The sequence below is a fragment of the Callithrix jacchus genome, chromosome 14 (genome assembly GCF_049354715.1).
Source record: "Callithrix jacchus isolate 240 chromosome 14, calJac240_pri, whole genome shotgun sequence".
Taxonomy (NCBI): domain Eukaryota; kingdom Metazoa; phylum Chordata; class Mammalia; order Primates; family Cebidae; genus Callithrix; species Callithrix jacchus.
This window is the reverse complement of record NC_133515.1, coordinates 82,737,391-82,764,355: the sequence shown is the minus strand read 5'-3', so window position 1 is coordinate 82,764,355 and position 26,965 is coordinate 82,737,391. Positions and strand designations below refer to the sequence as shown.

Here is a 26,965-nt window from a genome sequence, read left to right as displayed (position 1 = left end):
GTTGACCTTCATGAGCCTGACCTCCTTGTATTCATGTTTCAATACACTGGATTGGAATAACTTGGGCAACCAGTGGGATATGTCAGAAATGACCTTCCAAGGCTAGGTCATAAAAGACATTCCAGTTTCCAACTGCTTGGATCCCTTGCTCTAGGGGAAGTGGGCTGCCGTGTTGTGAGGACACTCATAGCCTATGAGGCGGTCTAGTGATGAGGAACTCAGGCCTCCAGCCAACAGCAGTGTTAACTTGCCAACCATGTGAGAAGCTACCTTGGAAGGAGATCCTCCAGCAGCCCCTCTCATGAGAGAGCCCAAGCCAGAGCTAACTTGCTAAATCTCTCCCAAATTCCTGAACCACAGAAATGGAGATAATTGTTATTATTTTAAGCCATTATGTTTTCAGGCTGTATGTTATATAGAAATTGAAAACTAATACAGATAGTATGTGGACTTCTTTCATCATCTACCTGAGGTTGGTGGTGTCTTCAGTCATTTTTATAGATCTATGTGTTTCTGGATAATATACAGCTACTTAAAGATATTTTGTGGCTCCATTTAGATACAGCTGCATTCACCTTTATATATTTTGAATATCCAATAACTAACTTGAAAATATTTCCTGATATGCAGGGAGTGGGGGCATTGCTGAATTTCAGAAAGTTAAGAATGGTAAGAACTATGACTAATATAATACATCTTGACCAGATGCGGTGGCTCATGCCTGTAATCCCAGCACTTTGGGAGGCCAAGTTGGGCAGATCACGAGGTCAGGAGTTTGAGACCAGCCTGGCCAGTATAGTGAACCTTGTCTCTACTAAAAATACAAAAAATTAGCCAGGCGTGGGGGCATGCACCTGTAGTCCCAGCTACTCAGGAGTCTGAAGCAGAAGAATCACTTGAACCCAGGAGGTGGAGGTTGCAGTGAGCCAAGATTGTGCCACTGAACTCCAGCCTAGGTGACAGAGCAAGACTCTGTCTCAAAACAAAACATACTTTTGTTTTGAGACAAATTGTTGGATACTGTAAATGCTTTTCATTTAATTCTGTAGGTAAAGTGCTTAAAACCTGAAGGAAGGCCAGTGTTCCAGTGTTTTAAGTCTTCTTACTTTAACATGAATGAACTTCTTAAACATATTTATTTATTTATTTATTTTTAAAAAGAAGAAGCTGGCTGGGCATGGTGGCTCACACCTGTAATCCAAGCACTTTGGAGGCCAAGGCATGTGGATCACCTGAGGTCGGGAGTTCAAGACCAGCCTGACCAACACGGTGAAACCCCATCTTTTAAAAAAAAAAAAAGAGGAAGCAAAATAAAATAAGGGGACAAAATACACAAAGCCAACTTAAGAACTTTTTTTATTTTTTTTATTTTTTATTGGATTTTAGGTTTTGGGGTACATGAGCAGAGCATGCAAGACAGTTGCGTAGGAACACACATGGCAGTGTGCTTTTCTTTCCTTCTCCCCTTCACCCACATTTGGCATTTCTCCCCAGGCTATCCCTCCCTACCTCCCCCTCCCACTGGCCCTCCCCTTTTCCCCCCAATAGACCCCAGTGTTTAGTAACTTAAGAACTTTTTTGAGACAGAGTCTCAGTCTGTCACTAGGTGCCAGGCTGGAGTGCAGTGGCATGATCTAGCTCACTGCAACCTCCGCCTCCCAGGTTCAAACAATTCTTCTGCCTCAGCCTCCCAAGTAGCTGGAACTACAGTTGCCAGCCACCATGCCCAGCTAGTATTTTAGTAGAGACAGGGTTTCACCATGTTGGCCAGGATGGTCTTGATCTCCTGAACTCGTGATCTACCCGCCTCAGCCTCCCAAAGTGCTGGGATTATAGCTGTGAGCCACCGCACTAGGCCAAGAACTTTTTAAGGGCCAAATCCTTTTTTCTTGGCTCCGTATTTGTGTACCTACCTAAAATTCTAATCTCTGTATCTGTGAGTCTCCAGTTTTTCAACCCAAGCTTGATAAGTTATGGGACCTCCTCCAAATGTCTCAACAGGCTGGTCAGGCATCACAGCCTGCACACCACAGCCCCAGGGCAGCATCAGTGCAGTGAACTGTTCTAGCATGTTCAGCCTGTCAACTAGAAGAACCAAAGAGCACACAGTTCAGGGACTGGGTGATCTCAAAACTGAGGAAGAATCAAGGGATGTTGAGGAAGAATCAACAGATGTTGAGGAAGGAATGATCTTTAAGTTTGGGGGCTCTGCAGCCTACTCAGTCTGCAATGAAAATCTACTTGATCTTTGGTGGTTTTTATGGAAAGTATTCAAGAATATACAAGCATGCAGAATAGTATCATGAAACCGTATATACTAATAAGCCAACTTTCAAAACATTAAATCATGGGTGATCTTGCTTAATCCTGACTCAATTCCTTCTGTGTTATTCTAAAGCAAATCATGGACAGTATGAATCAGTTCTTTATTTATTTTTTTACCATAATCACATATCACTATCACACTTAAAAAATCATATCACCAATTCCTTAAGCAAATTTGTCTTGCACGTCAGCTACTCTGATAGTTGCCTCCTCAAAGGAGGAAAGCAGGTGGGATCCCGTCACAAGTGCAGTGAGCATGTGTAAACTGATGACTTAAAAGACATGGGCCTGTGTTCCTTGAGGGCAGTTTAAAAAAGGCCTAAATGATTTTTCTAAGGAAGGTGCGTATAGTAAGACACTCGTGGGGATAAAAGACCTCAGGGCCCAGGCTATGTATTCCGACTACGTAGTACACATATTCAAGTGTCTGATTTTGGCTGAGTTGTCATTCTTACTCAGTTCATGCAGAGCTTCATTTTCATCTTTTCCCAGGTTATTTTCTGATAAGAATGCTCAGTTTGACCAAATTGTGAAGATTCTGAGCTGGAAAAAAAAATCCAAAGTAAAAAGATTTTCAGGTAAATATAAATGTATTTTGAAGTATCCTTAGAGAAATTCTGAGTCCTTATCTTTTTTGCTAATGGTAATGCGAACCATAACTTGCCTTGGTTATTTTAATTATTTCCAAAGGTACTGGCATAGGTGTAACCCCCAACTCCCATGGTTATGACCAAATGTGCAAATAGTCATTGGTCCTAGGTTCTGATTACTAAATTATCATAGAGTCTAAAGCAGCATGGAATGGGGTTGTTATGTCATCATGGAAAAGTCATTTGGTGTCTCTAAGCCTCAGTGTCTTCCTCTATAGAATGAGGTAGTTGGACCAGATAAAATGTAAAGTTGCTTCAATTATAAAATGCCCTTAATCATGTGGGAGAAACAGGAACAACAACAAAAAATAAATGAAATGGGCTGGTTTTGTGTACCTCAACTTGGAAGATTTTATCGACATAATAGTTGCGATGTTAATAATAAAAGCATATTGTATTAGTATACAAATGGCTTCCTTATCTGTACAGACTCCCAGCACTTTTATAGTTTGACTTTTAAAGGGTTATACCACCCTTTTCCAAATCTAAATTTTAAAATATATCTGAATTACACATGTATAATTTATCCAGAAATATTCAGTAAGCTTCCCCATAATTATATGCATCCCTTTGGGAACTCTGAAGACTCAACTGTCATGTTAATGCACATTAACTTTCTCTTAACAGGGCAATGGGTTGGAATTAGAGGCCTAAGAACATTTAAGAAAATCTTTCTCATTTCTCAATCATTTATTTATTCATTCATTTAAATATTTGTTAGGCAGTAAATTCTATGACAGGTTGTGTGGCAAGTTTCAAGCACCTATTATTTTCTTCCTCTTCACTTTCTCTAAAAGTTACAACATCTTCAATTATTCTGAAATTCTCTCCTATTATCCATCAGTAGTTGATTTTAATTCTAATATGGGGAAAATTTATTTAAAAACAATCAGCCTATTATCTAGAAGTTTTTATAATCTTTTCCAATTTTCCTTAAATTTCCATTTGAGACATTTAGTGAGAATTAGTATAATAGTATCACATGTTCTGTTATACTGTCCTCATTCAGTTAGTGAAAACAAGTTACCTAGGATTTTCACTGCATTTGCAGACAAGCAGCAGGAGACTAATTGGATTTCTTCAAGGTTGCCAGGGTTCACTTGACAGAGACTTGACTATGTAATCCATTCCCTCTCCAATGTCAGACAAGTGGATCAAACGGAATAAATTCATCTTCTTCAGGTTTGTCAGACCTTCAGCTCAAAAAAGATAGAAAGGAATGCGTTAGAATACCAAGTTAATTTGATTTAAGCATAGATCAATGAACTGAAAAGAAAGCAAAGAATAATTGTGCAGAGTCATTCCCATGTTCCTCCTGTAAGTTAAGGTCACTTCCTGTAGTTAACTTACAGAGAGAGCTGTTTTTCTTTAAACTCTCACTTCCAGTCTCTTGGACCACCCAAAAATCACTTATATGGAGGTTATTCTGTTAATAGTGTGAGAAAAACTGTAGTAAATTTGTAGTCTTTTTAATGGGCATCAGTGTATACTCTTATCCTAATTCTTTTCATGGATGAAGGCTTCTAGGAGCACTCTCCTTTCAATCTGCTCAAAAATCTTAAACAGTGGGAGGCTGAGTTCAGAGGGGTAGCATGGAGATTTGGTTCCTTGGAGTGCTTCTAGTGCCACTGTCTACAGCCTCAAAAGTCTTGCCTGGGACTCATGACATGGGGCCTGCCTGATGCTTTAGAATGAAGACCACATCCACTGCAGCATATTTAACCAGAAGAGAGATTTACCTTATATCAACAGTACAATTGGAAACATTCTAAGATATCTCTCATTCTTAGGTCTAAAGCTAATGTGGAGTTTAGGATTGGTTAGGCCTCACTTTGTGTCATTAAAATATTGCCTTATTAAGGCCGGGCACGGTGGCTCACGCCTGTAATCCCAGCACTTTGGGAGGCCGAGGTCGGTGGATCACGAGGTCAAGAGATCGAGACCATCCTGGTCAACATGGTGAAACCCCATCTCTACTAAAAATACAAAAAATTAGCTGGGCACGGTGGCACATGCCTGTAATCCCATCTACTCAGGAGGCTGAGGCAGGAGAATTGCCTGAAACCAGGAGGCAGAGGTTGCGGTGAGCCGAGATCGCGCCATAGCACTCCAGCCTGGGTAACAAGAGCGAAACTCCGTCTCAAAAAAAAAGCCTAAGGGCTGGGCGCAATGGCTCACGCCTGTAATCCTAGCAGTTTGGGAGGCCGAGGTGGGTGGATCACCTGAGGTCAGGAGTTCAAGACCAGCCTGGCCATCATGGTGAAACCCCATCTTTAAAAAAAAAAAAAAAATTAAAAAAGAAAAATATATTGAAGAGAATAAAATTAAAACACAACCTACCAAGGTTTGTGGAGGCAGCTAATGCAGAGGGAAATGTGTAACTGTAGACACCTATGTTAATAAAGAAGGATCTCAAATCAAAAAAAAAAAAAAAAAAAAAAGCCTTATCTCACAGAGTTGAGAAAATTTAAAAATTAAAGCCGGGAGCGGTGGCTCATGCCTGTAATCCCAGCACTTTGGGAGGCCGAGGCGGGTGGATCACGAGGTCGAGACTATCCAAGTCAACATGGTGAAACCCCATCTCTACTAAAAATACAAAAATTAGCTGGGTATGGTGGCGCATGCCTGTAGTCCCAGCTACTTGGGAGGCTGAGGCAGGAGAATTGCTTGAACCCAGGAAGCAGAGGTTGCGGTGAGCCGAGATCGTGCCATTGCACTCCAGCCTGGGTAATAAGAGCGAAACTCCATCTCAAAAAAAAAAAAAAAGGAAGGAAGAAAGAACAAGGTGAAGGGAAGAGAGGAGCATTTTAGTGAGGACTCAAGTAGGGGGGAAAAAAAGCCAAAAAAAAAAAAAAAAGAAAAAAGAAAAAGAAACCCAAAACACGCAAAAAAATAGGGACATCATAGGAAAGCAGCTTTAACAGGAATTCTCCCTGGGCTGGAGGGCCTGGTTCCCTGTAGTAAGCCATGTGTTCTAGAAGTTTTCCTTCATGTTTTTTTGATTGGGGAAACACAACATCCAGTATAGAATGAAAGCATGCTTCCCCCAGTGTTTTCTTGATTCACATTGTTTCCTGTGTCCCATTTCATTTTGAAGTTTTACTTAATTATGAAACCATAGTATAAATTTTAAATTATTGTTTCCATGCATTTTTTTTTTTTTGAGACAGAGTTTCGCTCTTGTTACCCAGGCTGGAGTGCAATGGTGCACTCTCAGCTCACCGCAGCCTCCGCCTCCTGGGTTCAGGCAATTCTCCTGCCTCAGCCTCCCGAGTAGCTGGGATTAGAGGCATGCACCACCATGCCCGGCTAATTTTTGTATTTTTAGTAGAGACGGGGTTTCACCATGTTGACCAGGATGATCTCAATCTCTTGACCTCGTGACCCACCCGCCTCGGCCTCCCAAAGTGCTGGGATCACAGGCATGAGCCACCGCGCCCGGCCCATTTCTATGCATTAAATAAAAACATAGACCATGAGCCAGGGAAAGGGAAGTTAAAAAGATGTCATGGCCTCTGTTCCCGAAAGGCTTACAGTCTAGTGTTGTACAATTTGAATGAAATGTTGCTGAAGGATTGTAATGGGAGTGGGGAAAATGTCCAGGGAAACCAGTGTAGTCACAGGTACATAAAAACATCCTTGCCTTGTACAGACACAGTCAGTGTCAGAGTCTGAAGTTAACTATTCTTATTATAAAATTTACATTAATAAAAATTTGAGAACAGAAATCTGACCTAGTTTTATATCATCTTCTTCATCTTAATGTTGTTCATTATGAATTTTGTAAGGTTCTTCAAATCACCCAAGCTGTCAGTAAGACCACCTGTCAAAAGAAAAAAGATTGGACTCTGTTCAGCTGATATTTGCTATTTACTGTTAGTGTCACCTTTGTTACCAAGCAAAAGACTTCAGTGATCACCATGAGCAAAAAATGCTCATGAAATAGACATAAAAAATGTATTTTTGATAAGAGATAGGCATTGTAATTTGCCGTAAGCATGTTTTCCAAATAATAGACTAGATACTAATTTCCCAGATAACAGGGAAATTTCTAAATCCCTGGAAATTAAACAACACACTTTCAAATAATCATGCATCAAAGAAGTCTCAAGGAAAATTTGACAATATTTTGAAAAATATAAAAAATAAATAAAAATAGGCCAGGCGCGGTGGCTCACGCCTGTAATCTCAGCACTTTGGGAGGCCGAGGCGGGCAGATCACCTGAGGTCAGGAGTTCAAGACCAGCCTGGCCAACATGGTGAAACCCCATCTCTACTAAAAAAAAAAAAATACAAAAAATTAGCCGGGCATGGTGGCATGTGCCTATAATCCCAGCTACTCGGGAGGCTGAGGCAGGAGAATTGCTTGAACCCAGGAGGCGGAGGTTGTGGTGAGCCGAGATTGCACCATTGCACTCCAGACTGGGTAACTAGAGGGAAACTCCGTCTCAAAAAAAAAAAGACAAAAAGAAAATAAAAATAAAAAACAAAATATAAAAAAAGAAAAATATAAAAATAAAAACAAAACATCAAAATCTGAAGCTCTCCCCTCACACAGGGGTAGAAAAAAAAATTCGCAGCTAACACAGGGACAGCACAGCTAACACAGTGCTTACAGGGACTTTTACACATTGCATGCTTGTGTTAGAAATGAGGAAAGGTCTCAAATCAATAACGTAGGCATACTACTTAAGAAATTACAGAAAAGAGGCCAGGTGCAGTGGCTCATGCCTGTAATCCCAGCACTTCAGGAGGCTGAGGCGGGCAGATCACCCGAGGTCAGGAGTTCAAGACCAGCCGGGCCAACATGGTGAAACCCCGTCTCTACTAAAAATACAAAAAAAAATTAGCTAGGTGTGGTGATGGGCGACTGTAATCCCAGCTACTCAGGTCGCCAGGGCAGGAGAATCACTTGAAATCCGAAGGTGGAGGTTGCAGTGAGCTGAGATTGTGCCACTATACTCCATCCTGGGCGACAGAGCAAGACCCCATCTCAAAAAAAAGAAATTATAGAAAAGAGAGCAAAATAAAGGAAAGAAGAAAGGAAATAATAAAGATAAGGGCAGAAATAAAAATTATTATGTCTTTATTATAAAAATTACAAACAGAGACTAGGTCTCACTATGTTGCCCATGCTGGCCCGGAACTCCTGAGCACAAGTGATCCTCTGGCCTCAGACCCCCAGAGTGCTAGGATTACAGGCATGAGCCACCATGCCCAGCCCAGAATTCAAATTATAAACAGGTAAACAATAGTAAAAAAATCAATGAAGCTAAAATTTGGATCTTTGAAAAGATCAATAAAATTGATAAATTTCTAGCAAGACTGACAAAGAGAAGACACAAATTACCGGTATCAGAAACAAAAGAGGGGGCCAGATACAGTGGCTCAGGCCTGTAATCCCAGCACTTTGGGAGGCCAAGGTGGGCGGATCACGAGGTTGGGAGTTTGAGACCAGCCTGAACAACATGGTGAAACCCTGTCTCTACTAAGAATACAAAAAATTAGCCAGGCATGGTGGCACGCACCTGTAATCCCAGCTACTCAGAAGGCTGAAGCAGGAGAATCGCTTGAACCAGGGAGGCTGAGGTTGCAGTGAGCCAAAATTATGCCACTGCACTCCAGCCTGGGCAACAGAGTGAGACTCCATCTCAAAAAAAAACAAAAAAAAGAAATAAACATAAAAAGGGATATCACTACAGACACTGCAGATGTTAAAAGAACAGTGTGTATATATATATATGAACAGTTAGAGAATAATATAAACAAATCTACGCACATAAATTTGACAGCATATATGAAATTGCCCAATTTCATGTAGGCAGGAGGATCTGTTGAGCCCAGGAAGTTGAGGCTACAGTGAGCTATGATCATGCTACTGCACTCCAGCCTGGGTGACAGAACAAGACCCTGGCTCAAAAATAATTTTTAAAAAATCCAACATCCATTCATGAAAAATGACATGATCATATAAATGGATGCAGAAAACCCCTTTAACACAATCCAGCATCCTTTCATGACAAAAAAATTCTCAGCAACTTGAGACAAGACAGCTACAAGAAAGCTACAGTTAACATTATACTTAATGGTGAAAGTCTGAATGCTTTCTCCTCTAAGGTCAGGAACAAGGCAGGATGTTCATTCATATCACTCCTCTTCAACATTATACTACAAGTTCTAGACAGTGCAATAAGGCAAAAAAATAAATAAATAAAAGGAATACAGATTGGAAAGGAAGAAATTAAAATCATTCTTTTTGAAGATAAGGTGATCGTCTATGATTAAAAAAAAATGATAAGGAATCTACAACACCCCCAGCTGCAAACACCACACAAAAAAAATTCTCCTAAAACTGGCTTGGTGTATGGTGTATACCTATAACTTCAGCACTCTCGGAGGCTGAAGGGGAAAGCCCTTGAGCCCAGGAGTTCCAGACTAGCCTGGGCAACATAGACAAGAAGGAGAAAGGGGAGGAGGAGAAGAGAGAAGAGAAGAAGGGCAAGGGGAAGGGGAAGAGAAAAAATTAGTGAGGTGTGGTGGCACATGGTAATGGTTCCAGCTACTCAGGAGGCTGGGCAGAAGTTTTAGAAGATATAAACAAATTCTAGAATTTGCATGGAAAGGCAAGGGAGTTAGAATATAAAAAACAATTTTGAAAAAGAAGAAAGTTGGACCAGGTACAGTGGCTCACACTTGTAATCCCAGCACTTTGGGAGGCCGAGGTGGGCAGATCACCTGAGGCCATTAGAGACCAGCCTGGTCCAACATGGTGAAACCCCCTCTCTACTAAAAATGAAAAAACTTAGCTGGGTGTGGTGGCATGGGCCTATAGTCCCAGCTACTCGGGAAGCTGAGGCAGAAAAATTGCTTGAACCCAGGAGGTAGAAGTTGCAGTGAGCTGAGATCGTGCCATTGCACTCTAGCCTAGGTGACAGAGCAAGACTCTGTCTCAGAAAGAAAAAAAAAAAGGAATCCCATTTACAATAGCTACAAATAATATTAAACACATAGGAATTTTTTTTTTTTTTTTTGAGATGGAGTTTCGCTGTTGTTACCCAGACTGGAGTGCAATGGCAGGATCTTGGCTCACCGCAACCTCCGCCTCCTGGGTTCAAGCAATTCTCCTGCCTCAGCCTCCCAAGTAGCTGGGACTACAGGTGCACACCACCATGCCCAGCTAATTTTTTTTTGAGACGGAGTTTCGCTCTTGTTACCCAGGCTGGAGTGCAATGGCGCGATCTTGGCTCACCGCAACCTCCGCCTCCTGGGATCAGGCAATTCTCCTGCCTCAGCCTCCCAAGTAGCTGGGATTACAGGCACGCGCCACCATGTCCAGCTAAGTTTTTGTATTTTTAGTAGAGACGGGGTTTCACCATGTTGACCAGGATGGTCTCGATCTGTTGACCTCATGATCCACCCGCCTCAGCTTCCCAAAGTGCTGGGATTATAGGCATGAGCCACAGCACCCGCCTAACACATAGGAATTAACCAAAGAAGTGAAAGATCTCTGCAATGAAAACTGTATGAAAAAAACTGCAATGAAAACACTGATGAAAGAAATAGAAGCAAAATGGATTCCACGAAAAAAGGGAAAAATATTCCACGTTCATGGATTGCAAGAATCAATGTTGCTAAAATGTTCAGGCTGGGCACAGTGGTGTACTCCTGTAATCCCAACACTTTGGGAGGCTGACGCAGGTGGGTCACTTGAGGTCAGGAGTTTGGGACCAGCCTGGGCAACATAGGGAGACCCTGTTTCTATGAAAAATACAAAAAATTAGCCATGCAAGGTGGCGTGCACCTGTAGTCCCAGCTATTTGGGTAGCTGAGGCAGGAGGATCACTTGAGTCCAAGAGGTCAAAGCTGCAGTGAGCTGTGATCAAGTCACTGCAATCCAACCTGGGCAACAAAGCCAGACTCAAAAAAAAAAATAAAGAGTTCATACTACTCAAAGCAATCTACAGATTCAATGTAATCCCTATCAAAATACCAATGTTGGCTGAGCACAGTGGCTCACACCCATAATTCCAGCACTTTGGGAGGCTGAGGCAGGTGGATCACCTGAGGTCAAGAGTTTGAGAACAGCCTCACCAACATAGAAAAACCTTGTCTCTACTAAAAATACAAAAATTAGCTGGTCATGGTGCCATATGCCTGTAATCCCAGCTAGTCAGGAAGCTGAGACAGGAAAATCACTTGAATCCAGGAGGCGGATGTTGCAAAAAGCCAAGATCATGCTGTTGCACTTTAGCCTGGGTAACAGAGTGAGACTCCATCTCAAAAAAACAAAACAAAAACCAATGGCATTCTTCACAAAAATAGAAAAAAATAATTCTAAAAATTATATGAAACCACAAAAGATCCAGAATAGCCAAAGTTATCCTGAGGGAAAAAACAAAAAACTAGGCTAGGCTCCATGGCTCACACCTGTAATCTCAGCACTTTGGGAGGCTGAGGTGGGCAGATCACAAGATCAGGAGTTCAAGACCAACCTGGCCAACATGGTGAAACCCCATGCCTACTAAAAATACAAAAATTAGCCAGCCATGGTGGTGTGTGACTATAATCCCAGCTACTCAGGAGTCTGAAGCAGGAGAATTGCTTGAACCCAGGACACAGAGGTTGCAGTGAGCCAAGATTTACGCCACTGCACTCCAGCCTGGGTAACAGAGTGAGACTCCATCTCAAAAAAAAAGAACAAAATTGGAGGAATCACATTACTTGATTTCAAATTAGACTACAGAACTATAATAACCAAAACAGCATGGTACTTGCATAAAAACAGACACAAAGATCAATGGAACAGAATAGATAATCCAGAAACAAATCTACACACCTACAATGAACTCATTATCAGCAAAGGTGGCAAGAACACATACAGTGAGCCAAGATCATGCCACTGCACACCAGCTTGGGCAACAGAGCAAGACATAGTCTCAAAAAAAAAAAAAAAGAAAATTAAAAATTAAAAAAAAAAAGGAATATTTTTTTTTTAAGAAAAAAAGGAGAACAATCCAAGATGGCTGATCACTAACATCTCGGGATTGCAGCTCCCAGTGAAAGCGCAGAGAACGAGAGGACGCCACACTTTCAGACAAATTTTGGTTGCTCACGGAGCAGAAGATTCCCAGTGGAGGAGCTCCACGGGTCGCCAGCGCGACTCTTGTGGCCGGCGCAGCGGTTGTGCTGGCACCTCGGCGTGGCAGCTCTTGGTGCAGAGTAAACGGGACTGGTTCCCCTTCTGACCAAGGTTTGGAGCTCCGGGAAGGCAGAGTCGCCTATTACGGACTCAAGAAGGAAGCCAGACTGGAGATTCCCAGGCAGAAAAGCACCATCAGTCTTGATGCCGCTGCTTTGGCCGGCGCAGTGGGTTGCTCATATTTCGGCCCTGGGAATTAACAACTTGGACGTCCAGTCAGAGACCTAATTTGAAAATTGGTAATTACAAAGATGACAGGTGGATAAATTTACAATCATGGGAAGAAACCAGCGTAAAAAGGCTGAGAATACTCAAAATCAGAATGCCTCTCCCTCTAAAGAGGATCACAGTTCCTCATCAACAAGGGAACAAGACTTGATGGAGAACGAGCGCATCCATTAACAGAATCAGGCTTCAGAAGATGGATAATAAGAAACTTCTGTGAGTTAAAAGAACATGTTGTAGCCCAATGTAAAGAAACTAAGAACTTTGAAAAAAGGTTTGACGAAATCCTAATGAGAATAGACAACTTAGAGAGGAATATAAGTGAATTAATGGAACTGAAGAATACAATGCAGGAACTCTGAGAAGTATGCAAACACTCGAATTGTTCAAGCAGAAGAAAGGATATCAGAGGTAGAAGTCCAACTTAATGAAATAAAACAAAAAGACAAGATTAGAGAAAAAAGGGTAAAAAGGAATGAGCAAAGTCTCTGAGAAATGTGGGACTATGTGAAAAGACCAAATTTACATTTGATAGGTGTACCTGAATGCGACGGAGAGAATGAATCCAAGCTGGAAAATATTCTTCAGGATATTATTCAGGAAAATTTTCCTAAACTAGCAAAGCAGGACAAGATTCAACCCCAGGTAATACAGAGAACACCACAAAGATATTCCTCAAGAAGAGCAACCCCAAGGCACATAATCATTAGATTCACCAGGGTTGAAACGAAGGAGAAAATACTAAGGGCAGCCAGAGAGAAAGGTCAGGTTACCCACAAAGGGAAGCCTATCAGACTTACAGCAGATCTCCCAGCAGAAACTCTACAAGCCAGAAGAGAGTGGGGGCCAATATTCAACATCCTTGAAGAACAGAACTTTCAGCCCAGAATTTCATATCCATCCAAACTAAGCTTCACAACTGAAGGAAAAATAAAATCTTTTATGAACAAGCAAGTACTCAGAGATTTTATTACCACCAGGCCTGCTTTACAAGAGCTTCTGAAAGAAGCATTACACATAGAAAGAAACAACCAGTATTAGCCTTTCTAAAAATATACTAAAAAAGTAAAGAGCATCAACATAAACAAGAATTTACATCAACGAATGGATAAAACAGCCAGTTAACATCAAATGGCAGTAATCCTAAATTTAAATCGACTACATCCCCCAATCAAAAGATACAGCCAAAACCCAATGGCATGTTACATCCAGACCCATTTCACATGCAAGGATACACAAAGACTCAAAACAAAGGGATGGAGAAAGATTTACCAACCAAATGGAGGGCAAAAATAAATAAACAAATAAAAAGCAGGAGTTGCGATTCTCGTATCTGATAAAATAGATTTCAAAGCAACAAAGATACGGTGGTAAAAGGATCAGTGCAACAACAAGAGCTAACGATCCTAACACCCAGATACATAGAGACTTAGATTCAATGAGACAGAAAATTAATAAGGATATCAAGGACTCGAACTCAGATCCGGAACAAGTAAACTTAATAAATATTTATAGAGCCCTCCACTTTAAATACATAAAATATACATTCTTGTCAATACCACATCACACCTACTCATAGGTTTAAATGAAACATTGATTGGCCATTATTAATACCCATTCTTTTTAGAATAAAGCAACATTTCCGTTTTCTCTCCCTCTTTTTCTTCCTCTTTCTTCCTCTCTTTCACTCTTTTTTTCTTTCCTTCTCTCAAAAAAAGAAAAAAAAGAAATTGACTTGTAGACCTCCAGATCCAGGTCGGTAATGTCTCCCTCATTGCTTGATTTCCTTCCTTCCCTTCTCTCCCTCCCTCCCTCCCTTCCTTCCTCCCTCCCTTCCTCCTTTCCTCCCTTCCTGCCTTCCTCCGTTCCTAAAAAATATAAAATAAAAAGAAAAAAAAAAAAGAGGCCTGATGAGCCTGGAAAATTTAACAAGACCCCATCTCTACAAAAAACTTTTTAAAATTAGCCAGGTGTGGTATCATGCATCTATAGTCCCAGCTACTCAAGAGGCTGAGGTTGGAGGACCAGCCTGACCAACAGAGCAAGGCACCCTGACTGGAAAAAAAAAGAAAAAATGCCCGAGAGAGCCCCCTCATCCCTTTCACCCTGTGAGGATACAGTGACAAGATGGGCAATTATGAACAAGGAAATGAGCCACCAAATTTGCCAGCACCTTGATCTTAGACATCGCAGCCTCCATAACTGTGAGAAACAAATTTCTGTTGCTTACAAGCCACCCAGTCTATGATATTTTATTACAGCAGCCTAAACAGACTAAGACACATGGATTCTGTATTTTAGGATATAGACATTTCTGGGGGTCATTTTTCTGCTTATCACATATACCCTTTGTTAGAATCAGGAACTTGTATTCGTAATTTGCTGAGTGTTTCTGTCATGACACATATTGTTTAGTACGTGCCAACCACTCTGTTTTACACATGTCATTTAACCTCATCTATGAGGTAATTACCATCCCCCACTTTACAGAGGAGTAACTGAGGCTTAAAAAATTAACTCGCCTACAGTAATATAACAAAGTGAAAAATAAGATTTGAACAGAAATATGTTAAAACCAAAGCTTAAACTTTTAGTAACTGTTGTTAAAATATACTGCAGATTGAATGCTATTCACTTTTTGCATAAGGTCATTTACTTACTTTTTAACAGCTTTGTGGAGACATAATTCACATACCTTACAACTCATCCACTTAAAGTGTACAGTTCAATGGCTTATAACGTATTCACAGTGTTGTGTATCCATCACTACAATCAATTTTAGAGCACAATGACCTTTGCCTGTAATCCCAACATTTTGGGAGGCCTAGGTGGGAGAATCGCTTTAGCCTAGGAGTTCAAGACCAGTCTGGGCAATGTGGCAAAACCCCATCTCTACAAAAAATACAAAAAAATTAGGCAGGCAGCATAATGGCACACACCTGTAAGTCCCAGCCACTTGAGAGCCTGAGGTAGATCACCTGAGCCTGTGCAAGTTGAGGCTGAGGTGAGCTGGGATTGAGCCACTGCACTCCAGCCTGGATGACAGAGTAAGACCCTGTCTCAAAAAAAATTTTTTTTTTTGAGACGGAGTTTCACCCTTGTTACCCAAGCTGGAGTGCAATGGCGTGATCTTGGCTCACTGCAACCTCCGCCTCCTGGGTTCAGGCAATTCTCCTGCCTCAGCCTCCTGAGTAGCTGGGATTACAGGCACGTGCCACCATGCCCAGCTAATTTTTTGTATTTTTAGTAGAGACGGGGTTTCACCATATTGACCAGGATGGTCTCGATCTGTTGACCTTGTGATCCACCCGCCTCGGCCTCCCAAAGTGCTGGGATTACAGGCTTGAGCCACCGCGCCTGGCCAAAATTTTTAGAACATTTTTTGTTAGACCCCAAAGAAAACCTGTACTCCTTAGCTGTAGCCTTAATCTAGTTTCCGTCTTTATGGACCTTTCTATTCTGGACATTTTATATAAATGGAATAATAATATGTGGTCCTTTGTGACTGGCTTCTTTCACTCAGCATAATGTTTTCAGGATTCATCTATATTTTAGCAAATATCAGTACTTCATTCATTTTTATTGCCAAATAATATGACATTGCATGAATATACCAATTTAAATTATTCACTTATCAATTGATAAACCTTTGAGTGGCTTCCACTTTTTGTCTGTTATGAATATTGCCACTGTGAACATTAGTGTGCTTGTGTCCACACAAGTTTTTGTATGGCCATGTTTTCATTTCTCTAGGAGTGCAGTTGCTCAATCATACGGTACATCTACGTTTAACCATTTGTGTAACTGCCAGACAGTTTCTAAAGCAGCAGCTACATTTTGTATCACAAAGAGAAGTGTATAAGGGTACCAATTTCTTTTTTTTTTTTTTTTTGATGGAGTCTCCCACTGTTGCCCAGGCTGGAGTGCAGTGGTGCCATCTTAACTCACTGCAACCTCCGCCTCCCAGGTTCAAGCGATTCTACTGCCTCAGCCTCCTGAGTAGCTGGGACTGCAGGAATGGGCCACCATGCCTGGCTAATTTTTTTTTTTTTTAGATGCAGTTTCGCTCTTGTTGCCCATGCTAGAGTGCAATGGCGCAATCTCGGCTCACCGCAACCTTCGCCTCCCGGGTTCCAGCAATTCTCCTGCCTCAGGCTCCCGAGTATCTGGGACTACAGGCAAGCACCACAATGCCCAGCTAATTTTTGTATTTTTAGTAGAGACAGTGTTACACCATGTTGACCAGGATAGTCTCGATCTCTTGACCTCATGATCCACCCACCTTGGCCTCCCAAAGTGCTAGGATTACAGGCGTGAGCCACTGCACCTGGCCAAATTTTTGTTAATTTTAGTAGATATGGGGTTTCACCATATTGGCCAGGCTAGTCTTACTCCTGACCTTGTGATCCACCCTCCTTGGCCTTCCAAAGTGCTGGGATCACAGGTCTGAACCACTGTGCCTGGCCAAGGGTTCCAGTTTCTTCACATCCTTACCAACACTTACTTCTATCTTTTAAAAATTACAGCCATCCTATTGGATGTGACATGGTTTTGCATTCATTTATTCTTGTGTTTATTCACTCCTTTAAAAAATAAGTGAGCAGATAAATAGCATAATGGCATGTTTGTGATGCATGCTAGGAAATTAATTACTGGGGTACTATCATAGAGACTAATATGGTGGTCAAGGAAACTAGGAAAGGGACATTTAAGCTCAGATCTCATGGATGAATGGAACCATCCCTGAACAGAGGAACAGTGTTCTAGTCAGAGAGGAGCAAGCACAGAGGCCTTGAGGGAGAAAGAATTTAGCTTGGCCAGGCACAGTGACTCACACCTGTAATCCTAGCACTTTGGGAGGCCGAGGCAGGTGGATCACGAGGTCAGGAGTTTGAGACCAGCCTGACCAACATGGTGAAACCCCATCTCTACTAAAAATACAAAAATTAGCCAGGTGTAGTGGTGCATGCCTGTAATCCCAGCCACTGAGGCAGGAGAATTGCTTGAACCCGGGAGGTAGAGTTGCAGTGAGCGCAGATTGCACCACTGCACTCCAGCCTGGGCGACAGAGCAAGACTCCATCTCAAAAAAAGAACCTAGCTCATTCTAACAACTGAAAAAGAGCCAGGATGATTGATTACAAGCAGAAGAGGGGCATGAGATGAGGCTGGGGAGGTTGGCAGGAGAAAGAAGTTTAGATTTCACTCTAAAAGCAACAGAAAGCCACTGAAAGTTTCTACACAGAGAGGAATGATGGTGCTGGAGTTTTAAAGAATCACTTTAGCAGCTGCACTGTAAAACCAGTTAAGAGGTGACTGCTATTTAGGTGAGATAATAGTCATTTGAAACAGAGTAGTAGCCATAAAGATGAAGAGAAGTGCTCTCAAGTTCTTTTTGAGAGGCAGAACAAGCAAGACCAGAGGAAGGGGACTTAAGAGATGAGTGAAAGGGAGGAGTCAGCAATGTAATTCAAGTTTCTGGCTTTAAGGACCAGGTGAAGGAGGATGCCATTTACCAAGATACAGAACCAACAAATTAAGAATGAATTGGCATACAAATCCTTATGTACTAGTCAACAATATGCGTAAATAAATCCTTGAAGCTTTCAATTCAGTTTTTCTGTAGTTATTGCCCTTTCATCTAAGTGTGCACATCAGGTTCCTGGCTATAAACATAAAGTTAATTAAATGGAGTTTATTTACCTTCAAACTACAATTTGTTACATTATATTCTTCTCTTGCTAGTATTAATTCAAAATTGAAGGCACTTCCTTTCATTCATATCCAGTGTCTCTTCCACCCACTCAAGATTCTGTCCATTTTTCTAGTACATAGAAGTATGATCATTTAGTTAAAACAAATAACATGAAACTTAAAACGATAAAATATGTAACACCCACTAAATTAGTCAGTGTTTCTAAGGGGGAATGAGAGTAGGGAAAGAGATACTCCTATATTTGGCCAGTGGAGGCATAACTTGTTGCTACCTCTTGCAGGACAAGTTAGCAATATGTATTTAAAAACCTGAAACATTTATTCCTCAGTTATTCCTCTTTAAAATTTTCATCCTAAGAAAATACATGTGACTGTTTTAAAAGGTATAGCAACAAGGCTGTTCATCATGGTACTCTCTATGATTATGAAAATTTGGAAAGAAAATATCTAAAGATAAAGAGTTTGCTTTTATAAAAACTATAATACAGGCCGGGCGTGGTGGCTCACGCCTATAATCCCAGCACATTGGGAGGCAGAGGCAGGTGGATCACGAAGTCAAGAGATCAAGACCATCCTGGTCAACAAGATGAAACCCTGTGTCTACTAAAAATACAAAAATTAGCTGGGCATGGTGGTGCTCACCTGTAGTCCCAGCTACTCGGGAGGCTGAGGCAGGAGAATTGCTTGAACCCAGGAGGCGGAGGTTGCAGTGAGCCGAGATCGTGCCATTGCACTCCAGTCTGGGTAACAACAGCAAAACTCTGTCTCAAAAATAAATAAATAAATAAAATAAAAACTATAATATAATCCATTAAATTAAACAAAAGGAGCCGGGCACGGTGGCTCAAGCCTGTAATCCCAGCACTTTGGGAGTCCAAGGTGGGTGGATCACAAGGTCAAGAGATCGAGACCAACCTGGTCAACATGGTGAAACCCCCGTCTCTACTAAAAATACTAAAAAATTAGCTGGGCATGGTGGCGCGTGCCTGTAATCCCACCTATTCAGGAGGCTGAGGCAGGAGAATTGCCTGAACCCAGGAGGCGGAGGTTGTGGTGAGCCAAGATCGCGCCATTGCACTCTGGCCTGGGTAACAAGAGCGAAACTCCGTCTCAAAATAAATAAAATAAATAAAATTAATTAATTATTAATTAATTAAACATAAGGCAACATTCAAAATGTGGTAGAAAAATACATGATGTTGATCTGAAAAGTCTGTTAAAGAGAAGAAAAATATATGGTGATATTAGAAAATGCTAATGTTTCGGGGCACAGCGGCTCATGCCTGTAATCCCAGTACTTTGGGAGGCCAAGGGGGGGCAAATCATTTGAGGTCAGGAGTTTGAGACCAGCATGTTTAACATAGTGAAACCTCATCTCTACTAAAAATACAAAAATTAGCTGCACATTGTGGCATGCGCTTGTAATCCCAGCTACTCAGGAGGCTGATGCAGGAGAATTGCTTGAACCTGGGAGTTGGAGGTTACAGTGAGCTGAGGTCGTGCCACTGCACTCCAGCCTGGGTAACAGAACTAGACTCCATCTTGGGGCAGGGGGAAGAAAATGTTAATGTTATAAAACAATGTCTATGAAAGAATATATTTTATGTATAAAATGCTTAGAAAATGGACTGTAAGGATTTATACCAAGATGGTAACAGTGGTTAATTCTATAGGTAATATAATAGGGTGATTTTTTTTTTTTACAATAAGTATGTATCAATTAATTCTAAGATAAGAAAAAGTTATAGGCCAGGAATGGTGGCTCACGCCTGTAATCCCAGCACTTTGGGAGGCTGAGGTGAGCAGATCACCTGAGGTCAGGAGTTCAAGGCAAGCCTGGCCAACACGGTGAAACCCCATCTCTACTAAAAATACAAAATTAGCCAGGCATGGTGGTGCATACCAGTAATCCCAGCTACTCGAGAGGCTGAGGCAGGAGAATAATTTGAACCCGGGAGGCAGAGGTTCCAGTGAGCTGAGATCGTGTCATTGCACTCCAGCCTGGACAACAAGAGCGAAACTCCATCTCAAAAAAGAAAAAGTTATAAACATAAAAAGAAAACAAAACAAGCAGTGAGTTTTCCACTTAGGTTTGAGTCATTTCAATGATCATAGTTAAAGTTGCTTAGTATGAGTAAACTAGCCCATTTAAACAATATTTACAACATGAAAGTGAGGTTGGCAAAATAAATATAGCATATGTACCACTCCTTGAAAGTCAACAAACCCATTATTTAAGGAACCAAACAGGACATGAATTCCTGAAACAAGATTCCAGAAACAAAAATCATGGTCTGAAAATATTCTGAACTTCCCAAAGTCTGGACTGAAAAAATGGAGACCTAAAATGAGGATATATTCTCAGTAACAGAATGGTTAATTAGAATGAAGCAGCACCAGCATAAGTACATCAAAAACTGCTCTATTGGCTGGGTGCGGTGGCTCAAGCCTGTAATCTAGCACTTTGGGAGGCCGAGGTGGCAGATCACCTGCGGTCAGAAGTTCGGCACCAGCCTGGCCAACATGGTGAAACCCCTCTCTACTAAAAATACAAAAATTAGCTGGCCATGGTGGCACACGCCTATCATCCCAGCTACTTGGGAGGCTGAGGCAGGAGAATTGCCTGTACGTGGGAGACAGAGGTTGCACTGAGCTGAGATCATACCACTACACTTCAGCCTAGGTAATGGGGAGACTCCGTCTCAAAAACAAAACAAAACAAAACAAACAAAACAAAACTGCTCTTTTACATTTTGTCGTGACTGCTGCAAGTTAATTGCTAAGATGTCAAATTCAGTTGATAACCAGAGCTGTATAAAGTGACCCATTAACTTGTGCAGAGGCAAAAAAACAAGAAAAACCAACCCACAAAACAAAGCAAAACAAAATTAGGCCTTAAAGAGGGGAATAATGAACTCCGAAGAGTAGCAAAAAGACAATGAGGTTTTATGGCATTGTAGCTGAGACTCTGGAATCAGATTACTGGGCTTCATGTGCTGGTTCTATATCTTAGAATCTCCTATATCTTTGGCAAGTGACTAACTTTTTTTTTCTGCTTCATGTTCCTTATTTGTTAAGTGGGAAAATAACAGTACCTACCTCATGAAGTTTTCATGAGGATTAAATCAATTAATGTTAACTATTTACATTAGTAAGTGCCATGTAAGTATTAGGTAAGCATTATGTAAGTGTTACTATTAATCTTATATAACTAATTGGAGTTTCAGAAAGAGGGGAGACAGAAAATAGAGTAGCAGAAAGGCTAGAAGAGATAATAATTAAAAATTTAAAATGATGAGTTCGTGTCCTTTGTGGGGACATGGATGAACCTGGAGACCATCATTCTCAGGAAACTGACACAAGAACAGTAAATGAAATACCGCATGTTCTTACTCATAGGTGAGTGTTGAACAATGAGAACACATGGACACAGGGAGGGGAGCACTACACACTGGGGTCTGTTGGGGGAAATAGGGGAGGGACAGTGGGGGGTGGGGAGCTGGGGAGAGATAGCATGGGGAGAAATGCCAGATATAGGTGAAGGCGAGGAAGGCAGCAAATCACACTGCCACGTGTGTACCTATGCAACTATCTTGCATGTTCTTCATATGTACCCCAAAACCTAAAATGCAATAAATAAATAAATAATAAAAAAATAAAATGAATCCAAATCTTGAAATGTATATTTCAGCCATCATTTTAAAGCTATTTGTTTGTGACCAAAAAAAATACTAATAAACAAACAAACAAAAAACCTGTCACCTCATTTGAGCTGATAAGCTTTTTGTTACCAGGCAACATTGTATTTCAAGGACACTAGTTTGTATTTTGAAAGCTGCAAATCAAGTGTGACATCAGCCAACAAAATATTATAACCAAATACATCTACTTACTGTATTTATGAATATTCTCTCCTGGTTTACCTGTTTCTGGTCAGAGCCAACTTCATGCCTAGGAACTATATCTCTTTTATAAATAGAATGCAAAAGCTTCTAAGCTCTGTACGGATTATCATATCTATTAGGTGAGTACAAGAATAAATTTTCTAGTAAAAATAACAAAGCAGTTGTAACTTTTGAACCTAATTAAAAAATACACCAATCCTATGAATAAGGAGAGAGAATAATACAAAATGCCTGCTTCATTTATTAATATTAGGTAGGCAAAATTAGCATTTGGATATTAAGAGGAATGTCAAAGAATGCTACTGGATTGAGGAGTTTTACATTAGTGAAATAATTTGAAAGAAAGGATTTTTATAGAATTAATTCCTGTCAGCTTATCCAAACATTTGGACAAAAAAGATTGTAGGCAAATTATTAACACTTCAGGGTTTTTCTTCAAGGTTTCCTCAATACACTAAATAGGATTTCTGAGCAAATATGTATTTCCATGTTCTTTTGCATCGCATTAAAGACCACTACAGCGAGTGGTTTCTCACGTTCTTCTATCCGCTAGAGAGAAGAAAACAACTCAACTCCAATTCTGCAATGTTTTCCTGGCAGACCATCAGCACAGTCTACACAATTATTTGACATCTTCAAAGATTTCATTTTTGAAATTTGAGAATTTTGGATAATGAATCAGTAAAATGTATTTAATGTAATTTCACAAATCATTATCATACATTAAAATACTATGCTGCAGTTCTGTTCCAAACATTTAGATGGGAATGTTCCCTTTATGTTGAATATCCCCATTTATCTTTGAAGTTTCCTTAGTTACCCACATATCAATGAAATTTAATAAGATGTTTTCAAAGACAGTTAGAAAGCAGACATAACATCTCATAATAATATTATCAGATAGTACACATACTGAACACTTTGCAGAAAAATTACTGCCTAAATCAAGTACTACAGGCTTAAAATTGCTTTGACCCTTCCATATGGTGAGACAGATGGTTTAATGAGCAATTTCTGTAGCTTTTCTCATTTGCAATTTAAACATTTCCTATTTTATGGTACAAATGTTTTTTCAGTCATTGATTCAACAAATATTTTCAGATATCTTTCTGCATCAAGAATGTAATGATGCCAGGCGCGATGGCTCACGCCTGTAATCCCAGCACTTTGGGAGGCCGAGGTGGGTGGATCACGAGGTCAAGAGATCGAGACCATCCTGGTCAACATGGTGAAACCCCGTCTCTACTAAAAATACAAAAAATTAGCTGGGCATGGTGGCGCGTGCCTGTAATCCCAGCTATTCAGGAGGCTGAGACAGAATTGCCTGAACCCAGGAGGCGGAGGTTGTGGTGAGCCAAGATTACGCCATTGCACTCCAGCCTGGGTAACAAGAGCGAACTCCGTCTCAAAAAAAAAAAAAAAAAAATAGAATGTAATGATTACCAAAACCTAATGCCTGTTCCCCAAGAGTTCATAATTTAGTGAAAGATTATGAAGCTATACATACATGTTATGTGCTTATTTTCTTCCCGTATTAGAATCTTATTAGACTATTTAAATCACCCAAAAGCCCCCGACTCAGAGATAACCACAGTTAAATTACTGGGATATTTAAATATGTGATGTGTAATATTTATTAGGTTGGACCATTTGAAGTCATTGTTTTTGTTGCTTACGCAATCTGATACCGTTCAACCTAATAACATTTCCACTGTATGTGTGACCCACAGTTTTCTGCAGTAGAATATTGAAATTATTATCAATACTTTTTCTAATAAGTGGTGCTAATAAATTATGGTATATTTCATACGTGGTCACATCAATCTTTATGTATATCTTTCCGTTCTTTCCCCAAGAAAAAATCCCTGCAAGCAAAATATCTAAAGAATATGTGTATTTTTACAAATTTTTGAAATTTATATTTTCAAATTGTGTTGATGATTTTTTGCTCAGACTATTTTTTCCATTTCAGTTTGACACATGGTGTTTTGAAAATTAATGGCTGCTTTATCCATTTTCCCCATGGTTTTCTATTATCTGTCAAATCAATTTTGGTCATTTATGTTTTACTAAAAAATTTGTACTTCACTCTTGTTTGGCCTTTCTATAAAATATAGAATCCTCATCGTATTTTCTTTATTGTTAAGGGAAAAATATCCAAAATATATTGTTATATTCCTCACACCATCATTGCTAATACATTGCTTTTCTCCTTTGTTTTCCTATGTGTCTTGCTAAGGATTGGTCTATTTTAATGACCTTGTCAAAGAAAAAATATTAAATTAAAAATGGCATTCTGCTTTTTAATGCTAATTTTTACATTAAAATAAAAATTAAGAACAAAAGAAAGACAACCAACTGGCCAGGAGCAGTGGCTCAAGCCTGTAATCCCAGCACTTTGGGAGGTCGAGGTGGGTGGATTACGAGGTCGATCGAGACCATCCTGGTCAAAATGGTGAAACCCCGTCTCTACTAAAGATACAAAAAATTAGCTGGGCATGGTGGCGCGTGCCTGTAATCACAGCTACTCAGGAAGCTGAGGCAGGAGAATTGCCTGACCCCAGGAGGCGGAGGTTGCCGTGAGCCGAGATCACGCCATTGCACTACAGCCTGGGTAACAAGAGCGAAACTCCGTCTCAAAAAAAAAAAAAAAAAAAAAGACAACCACCTTGAGGTTCAGGTTACCCAACTAATTTGAAGCAGTACAAACAAAAATAAAATCATACCATACTTATGTTGGTATCCACACCTGGCACATAGAGAGGCAAAGACATATTAAAAGTAACCAAAGAAGAGTGGGCGCGATGGCTCACGCCTGTAATCTCAACACTTTGGGAGGATCACTTGAGGACAGAAGTTCAAGACCAGCCTGGCCAACATGCCAAAATCCTGTCTCTACTAAAAATACAAAAATTAGTCAGCCATGGTGGCAAGTGCTTGTAATCTCAGCTATTCAGGAGGCTAAGGCTCAAGAACAGCTTGAACCCCAGAGGCAGAGGTTGCAGTGAGCTGAGATAGAGCCACTGTGAGACAGAGTGAGACTCTGTCTCAAAAAAAATAAAAAAGTTGATTATAACTAATAAGAAAATAAAAATAGAGGGTATAACTTCCAAAGTAGTAAAAGGAAAAAATAATTGATATAAAGAAATAGGAAAACAAAACAAAATTTAATTTAAAAGGCAGAACAATCTGGGTGAGGTGGCTCATGCCTGTAATCCCAGCACTTTGGTAGACAGAGGTGGGCGGATCACAAGGTCAAGAGATTGAAACTATTGTGGCTAACAGTGAAACCCTGACTCTACTAAAAATACAAAAATTAGCTGGGTGTGGTGGTGAGTGCCTGTGGTCCAAACTACTCAGGAGGCTGAGACAGGAGAATACTTCGAACCCAGGAAGCAGAGGTTGCAATGAGCCAAGATCACGCCACCGCACTCCAGCCTGGGCAACAGAGTGAGCCTCCGTCTCAAAACAAACAAACAAACAAAAAACCAAAACCAATAAAATGCTCTTTACAAAACAACATCTAGACTGTAAGGCTATGGAAAGGTTAACATAAAAAGATGGGCAGATGGGAAAGATGTTCTCCTTTTCCTAATCATTCTATTTAAAATTGCAATTCATGCCTTCTCCTTGCTGGCAAATACTTCCTAGATTGTCCCTTAAATGTGGGCGTTCCTGAGAGTTTCATTGTTGGCACTTTTCTCTCACTCAGCACACTCTTCCTGGTCAATCTCACCCATATTGACATAGGTAATTACTAACTACGCACTGATGCCTATCATGCTATGATAACTCAGAACCCTACCGTGAGCACTGGGTCTTTATAAGGCAAAGAATAACTAGATAGCTTAAGCTACATCTTTTTTTTTTGATACGGAGTTTCGCTCTTGTTACCCAGGCTGGAGTGCAATGGCACGACCTTGGCTCACTGCAACCTCGCCTCCTGGGTTCAGGCAATTCTCCTGCCTCAGCCTCCCGAGTAGCTGGGATTACAGGCACGTGCCATCATGCCCAGCTAATTTTTTTTTTTTTGGTATTTTTAGTAGAGACGGGGTTCCACCATGTTGACCAGGATGTTCTCGATCTCTTGACCTTGTGATACACCTGCCTCGGCCTCCCAAAGTGCTGGGATTACAGGCTTGAGCCACCGTGCCCGCCAAGCTACATATTCTTAAATTTATGATGCTCAAAACTTTCCCTCCCACCAGCCTAGTGCCTCTTCTTCTATTTCTTCACTTGATTAATAGCACTTTTCACCACTGAAGTAAAAAAACCATATAGTCACCTTAGCCTCCTCTTCAGATTCTTCACTCTCAATCCCTTCCAACTAATCACTAAGTCCTGGGATTTTTAACCTTAATACCTGTAATATCAGTTTCCTCTTTCCCAGCCCCGGTGCTGCAACTCTAGTCCAAGGCTTACTTTAAAAAAATTTTTTTTAAGATGGAGTTTCACTCTCTTGCCCAGACTGGAGTGCAGTGGCGCAATCTTGGCTCACTGCAACCTCCACCTCCTGGGTTCAAGTGATTCTCCTGCCTCAACCCCCTCAGTAGCTGGGACTACAGGTGCATACCAACACGCAAGGCTAATTTTTGTATTTTTAGTAGAGACAGGGTTTCACTATGTTAGTCAGGCTGGTCTTGAACTCCCGACCCCAGGTGATCCGCCTGCCTTGGCCTCCAAAGTGCTTGGATTACAGGCGTGAGCCACCACGCCCGACAAAACCTGCCTAACTCTAAAATTATTTACCCATCCACTTAACAAAAACAGAGGAAATGGGTAAAGAAAACGCCAGGAAAGATGGGACTTAAAGGAACAAAAATAACCAAAGAAGAGAAGAAGGCCTGAGACTTCCACGAATTACAAGCGAATTTCCTGTCCTGGGTAAACTTCCGGAATCAACAACAGGAAGGCCCAATTAGAATTGTCCTCCGAGAGCCAATGGGA

At 40.8% G+C, this 26,965-nt stretch overlaps 1 protein-coding gene across 1 annotated transcript; it reads right to left on the bottom strand.

The window, feature by feature from the left end:
* Positions 1–1,731: 1,731 nt before the first annotated feature.
* NLRC4 (NLR family CARD domain containing 4) lies at positions 1,732–26,916 on the bottom strand (the record flags this gene model as incomplete). Its single annotated transcript, XM_078349569.1, is given in 10 exon segments — positions 1,732–2,016; positions 2,018–2,085; positions 2,781–2,833; positions 2,835–2,868; positions 4,003–4,063; positions 4,065–4,174; positions 6,710–6,733; positions 6,736–6,798; positions 20,017–20,114; positions 26,876–26,916. Coding segments are annotated over 10 exon segments (717 nt in total), but the record flags the coding sequence as incomplete, so codon positions are not given.
* Positions 26,917–26,965: the final 49 nt, after the last annotated feature.